The sequence below is a fragment of the Haemaphysalis longicornis genome, unplaced genomic scaffold, assembly GCF_048455015.1.
Source record: "Haemaphysalis longicornis isolate Haplotype H1 unplaced genomic scaffold, Haemaphysalis longicornis Haplotype H1 scaffold_1, whole genome shotgun sequence".
NCBI classification, from domain to species: Eukaryota; Metazoa; Arthropoda; class Arachnida; order Ixodida; family Ixodidae; genus Haemaphysalis; species Haemaphysalis longicornis.
This window is the reverse complement of record NW_027526203.1, coordinates 258,212,576-258,221,629: the sequence shown is the minus strand read 5'-3', so window position 1 is coordinate 258,221,629 and position 9,054 is coordinate 258,212,576. Positions and strand designations below refer to the sequence as shown.

Sequence of the window (9,054 nt, the reverse complement as noted above, 5' to 3'; positions counted from 1 at the left end):
ACCATGCAGGAAGTGACGCTTGTACTGTTGGGGAAATGGAATGTCGCTTCCCGGTCTGCTGGAGCTACAGCTGCTCCGATATGACAAGGCCCCATTTCTGCTTCTGCTTTTTCACGGCTCTTATATTTCACTAGCTGGCGCGTATCTATGAAACAGGCCATCGTATGCGGCCTGCATGGCTAGTCAGGGAGTCGTTAAATTATGCCTTCAGTACTGTGCTTCATAACCAGATTTGAAGTTCTATGCCGATGTCATTAATACCTTGCTGAAGCTGCCACGAATAGTGGTGATGATAAGCATACTGTCACTATACCTGCTACAGCTCGAGTTTACACTCAAGCACGCCGAACACACTGGCTTACTGAGGTGAGAATACTAAACAATTCGCAACAAAACAGCTGAAGAAAAACACATTTATTTACAAAATGTTTGGAGAGCGATGAATACAGACCAGTATAAGAAGCTATGTACACTATCATACAGCGTTGGCATGAAATCTTAGGACGGGGCAGCAGGTGCTTGCTGAATGTCCTCGGCTCGTACAAAGCACAGAGTCAAGCGTCATTGGGGAAAAAAGGGGACGAAGTATAAGTGGCAAAATAAACAGTCGTGCAACACCACTAATAAAGTGGTGCTCGACTATAGCACTTCGAATTTACGTCCCATCACTGCGGTGCTTCCAGGAACACCGAGCACCAATAAAAGAGCCAATGAAGAAGCGCTTTTGGTCGATAAAGCTTAAACAGATCACCCGAAAACTGCGCAATAAAAAAAAAACCCATGTTTACTTTGCAAATCAAAATTTTGTTCAAGCTAAGACGAGGTACTAATATGGTCACTCCAGGATATCCACAATTCTGTCTATAGCAATGCTGTTCCTATAGCGAAGCAGAAAATTACTAACGTTTCCAAGACCAGTCGTCAACATTAGATTTATTTTTGCCACATTTTTCTACGTCAGTGTCGAAATGTTTTAAAGCTTGCCTTAACAAGTATTTTGTGAAGGTTATTGATAGCTAGATGAGATGATGTCTTACCCACATCCAATAACTGCGCCAATTCACAAACACTAGTTTTACTTGAGCTCCGCAACTTTCTGAACAAGTATATGACTCGAAGTGTTACAAAATTCGTATTTTGCTCTGGTGTCAAGCAAGTTTGCAACCGTCTTTTCGTTTCCGAAGCTAAGTCACCTTGTTAACAATGCACTCTTTTCATCGCCTTTGTGACAAAAGGAATTAATTGAACTTTCAGACTTGCGATAAGCGCTCGGCGCAATAAGTCAATAAAAATGATAAAGATAAATCGCAAAGAAGTCAGGCACTTTCACTGCTTTGACATAAGCATTACAGAAAATGAAAAAAAAAGTATAACACGTGATACACAAATGCATTACTGAATGTGTTTTGGTAAATGCTGTTTCTTCTCCAGCGATATCAGCGAGGGATGGCATAATATAAAGTAAGTAGCCTAGTGCGATTGGGGAGGTATCACAAGTGTCCTTAAGGCGTTAAATTCGCTGAGAAAGCCAGACAGTCTGGCATTGCTTAAATAATCGCCAGTGGTTTGTTTTGGGCGGCGACAACCCCTCGAGCGGATAGATGGGCCCAACGCGGTCGTCCCAGGTACTAGTTCCCTGCCCACGAGAGTGCACCTTGTGCCCACGTTAGAATTAAAATAATCAAACTTCAAGGCAGAAAAAAAGGTTATGAGAACGGTGTTGCTGATCCCGACAGCAGCACAATAAGATACGGTTTCACTCAGGGCACCCAGTGGAATCACACCAGTGCAAGAGTAAAGAAACCAAGAACAAGCAAAAAAAAAAAAAAAAAAGCCTAAACCCTTTCATTTCCGACAAGCCACACCCTCACACCCAGCGAACAAGAAAAATGAGGGTGTGTGAAGCTTGATACTGCACCCGTGCCTAGTGCGCAAGATACTTACTCTTTCTAGTTTGATCAAAGCACGCAATTTCAATAAAACTGTTGTTAGGGGGATCAAATGTGGGTTGAAACGTCTCTTCTGGCCTCCAGTGCATGTGTTTCACCCTCACCAGGCACCATGGCCACCGACGTCCTTGATAATGGGAAAGTGATCTGGAACCTCAACTGCAACCACACGTTCTTCATAGTGCAAAGGGCCTCCATCTCTTGCTCAGTGGACGAACAGGACAATTAATCATTTGTTCTGGACACAACTACTCACCCGTCGTCGTTTCAGAATGCCACGGAAGCTGTCTCCCCGGCCTGAAGCAAAACGAAGTTTTGCGACTGCCTTTAGTCACTTTGGTAGGGTAGACAGCTTTCATCTATGCGTCCACCTCTTCTTTCCTTTTGATTCGTTATCCCTCTTACCATGTGCAGGGCAGCCAATCTGGCTTAAGCCTCGCTAACCTTCTTGCTCTTTCGCAGCACCACTTCTTTTTACGTGATGGGAGGTAAACGCAATGACGCCTTGCTTGCTAATCTGGGCGTCACCCGCGGCATCTGTCACAAACAGTCGAAGCACTTAATTGGTACACCGTGTGCGCTCATTAGTTACCGAGGGTAATCCATGACACGAAATAAGCAGAGCACCCGGTGCTTGCTTTCGCAAAATCCTAGCAAAGATTTCGCAACACTCCAAATGTAGCGCCAGCAAGTTACTGTTTCTGCTAAATTCTAATGTATGCTAGGCGCACATTTTTTCTGCAAACGATTGCTGTTAAGGCATGCAGGCGGACACAAGTAGCCTGTAAGTGGCAATGAATATTTGCTAGGTGATCCGCCTATCTCGATACAGTGCGCCCAAGAAAAAGGCAGCATGCGACCTCTTCTGGCGGCCCGTATCTCCACTTTCCTCACCGATCTAGATGGCGGTGAAACTGTGAATAAAGGCAGCAGCTGCAGTGTATTATTTGCATGACCACCGCATCACAGTGTACGCCTTGCAATATTTTCCCAATCCTTTGCTGGGTGAATGCATTTTACAACCTTGGGAGCGGAAAATGAGGCACGATTGCTGTGCTGACGCGTGCTGGCCGTCGCACACATGGCTACACTCTTCGTACGCTCCGGCGTCGCGCAATCGTCACACGGACGCCTCGGGGTTGCTCGAGGCGTCCTTGTTGTTTCCTTCCTTGGCGGCGTGCGAGACGTCCTTTCCGTTCTCCTTGATGACAGCCACTTCGGTGCCATTCTCGAGCGGGCGGCTGTCTACGTCTGCCTCGATGGTTATCTCGGTGTGGTGGTTCTCCTGCAGTTGCTGCTGCGTCGTCGGCTGTTGGGGCTTTTTGCCGTCGACCACCTCCTTCGTGCACGGAACAGCCAGTTGCTGCTGTTGCTGCTGTTGCTGCTGTTGCTGCTGTTGCTGCTGCTGTTGCTGCTGCTGCTGCTCTCTGCGCCGGAGCTGCGTAGCCAGGCCCGCGTAGAGGTTCTGCGTAAGCTGCTTCAGCCTAGGAGGGCATGTTATTTCGCACGAGCCCAGAAGCTCGCCCAGCTGCGCGAACGGCTCCTCGACGCCCAAGTGCACGAAGAACGACAGCACCAGGGTCACCGCGTAGTGGCCGAAGAACAGGTGCATCTGCACACCAAGCGCCGGCCCGGCAAGAGGTAAATCAGACCGATTCAGCGACATTCCCACGTATTTTCGTTAATTTCTGTTAGCGCATAACTAGAAACCGTCTGTCGCCCTCCACCGCCTTCACATATGCTTTTTTTTTGTGATGGATAGCGTACTTTACAAGTCAGAAATCAATCAGTAGCTGGTCTTACGCTGCATACGTTGTGGATGGGAGAGGATTTCGTTATCCAAAACGATGCATTTAGGGAAAGTGAGTAAGCTTATCGTCCGCCCCCTTGACGAGCCTTACAAATTCGCGCAATAACAGGTCACGGTCATTCCTTCAGTTAACTCCGCGAATGAATAACTTTCTTTTAAATGAAATTTAAGCTAAATGAGACAAAAATATAGGGATGAACTAATTCAAATTCATTTTGATGTTAAAGCAAGCCTGATTTGGCTTGATTTCGTCATTAGGTGGGTCCGAGTGTGGATATTGCTCGTTTTCTTTAAGTATTCGTCAAATTCGCCATAAATGTAGGTTTATAAAGCGTTGCCGAATACACATCTGCCGGCATGTGCTACTCCGCGGGTAGGTAGCACCGGGCTAGCCTTTAGTGTACGCGCGCAGATTTTTTAGGCTTCGCCCTTCCGATGGTTGCGCACTAATTGATCGATCGATCGATTGATTGATTGATTGATTGATTGATTGATTGATTGATTGAATTTTTGTTTGTTAGTTTTCTTGATTGTTTGAACTTATTGACTGACTGAAAGAATTGAGTTCCATAGCTATTTTACAAAGCGATATCCAATACACCCCAGCGCGGATGTATTACTCTGAGGGTATGTAACACCGTGCCAGGAATCAGATCACGTGCGCAAATGTCTTGTGATCCCCAACTTGTGCTTTCGCATTAAAAGTTCAAACTGGAGTTTTGCATTCTATATATATAAAGCTATACGCATGGGCTATTACGCACGCCGAAGGGAGGGATACCGTTAAATTTGAACCCCATGGAAGTATTTAGCGTCAGCCGAAAGCTACACAACGGTTTTTTTTTGTCTTCACCAGAAGAACAGCCACCCTGAGCACAAGTCGAATCCATAATCTCGTGCTCATTAGCGCAGTGCGTTAGCCACTGGGCTACCACGGCGTATAAGTTAAGTCGTATAGGTTAAGTTAAGTTAAATAAGTTAAGCTTTACACGTAATTCTTAAGAGAATTTCCCTCCTTACTTTCCTCCAACACACGACAAACTCGTTTTTATTGAGAATATGTATTCTTATGGCATCTTTATCAAACCCGACCGCTGTTCCCAGATTTGTGAATACAAGAGCGGGAACGAGATGGTGTAGCATTGCCGGAGATATCTGCGCTCTGGTATGTGACACATACGAGTGGCATAAGTAGTATCTCTTAGAAAGTACAGCCTCTGTGGCTGGCAATCGCGTTCATGACATGTGTTGTAGGGGACGTCTTTACAAGGTGCAATATTTTCGGGCCTTAGCCAGCCAGCTGCCATGGCCGGCGCTATACGCGCTAGTTAAGTGGCGGGAGAGGCACTTCGGGATGTATACGCGCATGCAGCCCTTTGATGTAGTAAGGCACATATCACCCCCTGAACAAAAGAAAACGCAGCCGGTGACAGGGCACGAACCATGTCAAAGTGCGAGAAGAAGGTGATGTGGCGGTTCTGCGACTTCTGGGACACGATGACCAGTGGATGGACCAGCAGCATGCAGTAGCTCAGCCGGCCCACCACCTTCAGGGGACCCCACGAAAGCCAGTCGTTCAGCAATCCTGCACGCAAGAGTTGAATTTTAGCAGCTGCCGTTTTCTGAAGAACAGTAAGAACAATAAATGATTCCGCCAGCTTGCTACATAAAAAAGAAAAATACCCCGCTAATTGTGCCGTATGAAGTCTCAGGATAGAGGAGGACAATCAACTGCCATGTAATGGTGTGCGCTGTAGAAATCACTCATCGTGTTTTTTTTCGTTCTTTCCTTGAATACAAAATTTCCCCCAGGTTCTCCATAAACTCCTTTCTTCGCCGACCGGTGTGTTTATTAAACAGTGATCTCATCTTTTTTGTTTAGGATTAAAGAAGTGACTCGGGAAACAGAAATGTCACAAAAAAGTTTTTGAAAGGGTAAACAACGCTAGAAGAAAGAAACTTATACATTTATGTTTCTAAGCTCCTTATCCCTGACACTACCGATGACCCTTGCTATTAAACTATCCATGGCGATTTTGATTGATTTATTTGATTATGGGGTTTAACGCGCCCACGCTACACAGACGATGAGGCGCGCCGTTAATTTTGACCGCCTGGGGATCTTGAACGTGCGCCGAAATCTCGAACACACGCGCGTTGTCGCTTTCCGCCTCCATCACAAAAGCGACCGCCACGGCCGGGAATCGAACCCGCGTCCTTGGGCTCATAACCACAACGCCATAGCCACCGAGCGACATCGGCGGGTCGCGATTTCGCAACCAGAGCTGCCAGCTGTTACGAATACGGCGTTATGAAGTACGGCGGCCAGCGCCGCCGTACTTCCCCGCATCACTCCTCGGCTGTGCGGCGAAGCCACTCGTGCGCCTTCGAAAACAAGCGCAACCATGTCAGTAACAAGTTGCGACAAGCCGCGTCAGACGCTTCGCTCTCAGCGCATTTCAAAACTTCGGCGGTTGTCGGCGAGGCTCGTCTCCACGCTCTTCAAGGACACAGAGGCCCCGTCGATCGCAACGGAGTCCTCCTCTCTCCCCTCTCTCGGACTCAACGTGCCATAGGCTATGAACGGCTTACGAACTCTGGAAAGAGTGTTGTGTGTGTCTGTGACGTTCGCGGCGTGTTCCAGCTTGTTGCGTTTGACCGTTATCGCTTTTGGGTATAAATAGAGCTGCCCAAGCGTTGTAAACCATTCCTGTTTGAGCAGCGAATCGATGTTGTCGCTCTGCTCGAGTCCTGTATTGTAACCTCGCCCGTCGGGGCATTGTTCTTTGGCTTCGGCTCACCTCTCGCTATGAAGTAAACAGTTACGTTAGCCTACGGCTTCTGGACTTCTTCACGGCTGCAACAGCGGCTGGCCGCTCGCATCATACACGCCACCATTCGTATGTCGGAGGCCACGGAGCTCGGATCGGGTGCCCCCGCCCGGTCGCAACACAGCATACAAGACATGTCTACAGGGGAGCAGTGTTGTTTGTTGTTCTAAACCAAGATCAACCACTCATTCGACAGAGCTTAAAAAAAAAGTGTCGGTGATTGACATTGAAGCAGAGATCTATAGATGCAGAAACACTTGCATTAGACACCGTGAGCTGCAATATTTACCTACAAACTTTTCAAAGGAAGAATTCGAGGCTATAACTTGCGTATGAGAAGCGCAAAAGATGGGGGAAAAGGGGGGGGGGGGCGTGCAAGGGGTGGCCGTGTACGGGGAGGTATAGGACAAAACACGGAAACGACATTCGTTTCGTGTTTATCCAGGTTGGAAATTGGAGTGGTGTGCATTAGTGCGTCCGTATGTATAGGGTTAATCCATTGCCGCTGCATCCGGCGCAGCTAAGTGGATCTAGTGCTTCGGGATGTCACTGCCGCTGGAGCTCTCCAATATCAGACTGTGTTAAAAACACAATTTCAAAACGATCACAGACTTTAATTCTCCGGTACGTTTTAGTATCCACTAAGACGGCACCCAAGATATTCCGCCCACAATTCTGCGAATGTGTTCAAGCTCTCGGTGTCGTCTGCTCCCCAGTAGTCTTCGTATTTTGTTCTTCACTCTTAGTAGCTGGCATTAACTGCGGCTGTAGCATTTACGGCGTAATAAAAAATAACCTGTCTGTGCTGTGCTATGATGCCCTACAAATCCGTTCTTTTTAGCGTGATGTACTAGCACAGATTGGATTTTTGGGTCCTTGTGAGAGTTTAAGAACCTCGAGATTTGAGATCGAAGGGAGTTTACCTACCATCTGGCACCCTAGAAACTGTTTCGTATGGTTCAGTTCCACATAGTCATAAACAAACACCCGACAGGCACTGATTAGTAACGGCGAGAAGAAATCTCGGGCGACATCATTCACGTAATTTTTATCCCATGGTCGGTGCTACGGGTCATGCTGGGGCATACTGACCTAGCAGGCACACATTATTTTTTAGGAGTGCAGCGCATCGTGTGAATTCTAGAGCGATGCACATATTGCGGTGACTTTTGCGTCCATAGCAAGTACTCCATTTCGGACCAATGCAGCCGGGAATAGTGTACTAAACACTAGTTTTTCTGCTTAATGCAACCGACTGCACGCCATTCGTTTTTCTATTTATGCTACATACCTGTTATACAGGGAATGAAAACTGTATTTCATAAAAATAGGATTATATAAACACTGACATTTGTGCTTCTGTATTTCGGTCAGGGCTACTTATAGGTACAGTGAGCCATATGTGACTGCGACTTCACTGAATTAAATTTAAAGACGAAAACCGTGATGTGCACGGAATTTCAGAGCCACCAGATATGCTCGGGAGGCCCAAATTTTTTCGTAGCCCCCAACTATGCGAGCTCGCGTCCCCGGGCGTAAAATCCAAATTCAAACTTTCTGAACTCCAAACTTTCTGCATGTCAACAACAACAACAACAACAACAACAACAACAACAACAAAAATTAAATAATTGACTGTACTGACGCGCGTGCAGTGTGGAGCAGGCGTATAGGACCCAGGCCACGGACAGCGCCCACAGGCTCCGGTGCAGTGCCGCGTAGAGGGCTGCACCGGCGGCGCTAGCTGGCTCCATGCTCCAGCCGAAGCCGCAGTGGAAGAGCACGCTGGTTGTCGTCAGGCTCGCCACCCAGCCCATTGCGTAGGCCAGCTGCGATGCCACGGCGGAGAGAGACGCTTTCAGGGGGTCGAAAAAGCAGGCCACACAAACTGTCAACACGTATACGCTAGGCCCTGGCCTAGCCTCTGCATGCGTCTTGCAAGTGTGGGAAAGGAAATCCCGCCGGGAGGGGGAAGCTAATCTAAAGCTCGGCAACACGGTGGGCAATAAACTCCACTTAAACAACAGGGCACTTAGGTCGCAGGATACGTTTAGATAGTAAATACCCGACTCCACCCTTCACTGAGCAGGAGATCATATTACGTGGCTAAAGAAGCAGAGGGACACGAAGGCCAAAAACAAAACTTTCAGGCTTAATAGGACGCCATGCCGCAATAACAAACTTGTCGATTTTAGGGAAAGGCGACCCTAATCGCGCTAGATAGCCTAGTTAAGAAAACCTTTCTACCCGCGGTGTTTTCCGCACATTCCCGTTAATGTGGGCGGTCTGCGGGTATTTGGCTGATGGAATAAGAACCACAAATCAGTTTAATTAGTGTACTGGAGTTCGCTATACCTTTTTTGCAGCTCACTAAAAGGTACACAAAAGTAACAATGATTTGACTCATACGATGCACAGCCCAGTACAAGGCGTCAACTCTGATAATTTAGCGGGCTTTTATATA

The 9,054-nt window shown here is 47.4% G+C and overlaps 1 protein-coding gene across 1 annotated transcript in view; it reads right to left on the bottom strand.

The window, feature by feature from the left end:
- Window positions 1-433: 433 nt before the first annotated feature.
- LOC144144819 (O-acyltransferase like protein-like) overlaps window positions 434-9,054 on the bottom strand; it is a 67,985-nt gene continuing 59,364 nt past the window's right edge. The window contains exons 13-15 of the mRNA XM_077676329.1: window positions 8,236-8,419; window positions 5,202-5,344; window positions 434-3,561 (exon numbers count right to left, since the gene is read on the bottom strand). Coding sequence (XP_077532455.1) covers window positions 3,070-3,561; window positions 5,202-5,344; window positions 8,236-8,419 — 819 coding nt within the window. The 3' untranslated portion in view covers window positions 434-3,069. The remainder of the gene's footprint in view (window positions 3,562-5,201; window positions 5,345-8,235; window positions 8,420-9,054) is intronic.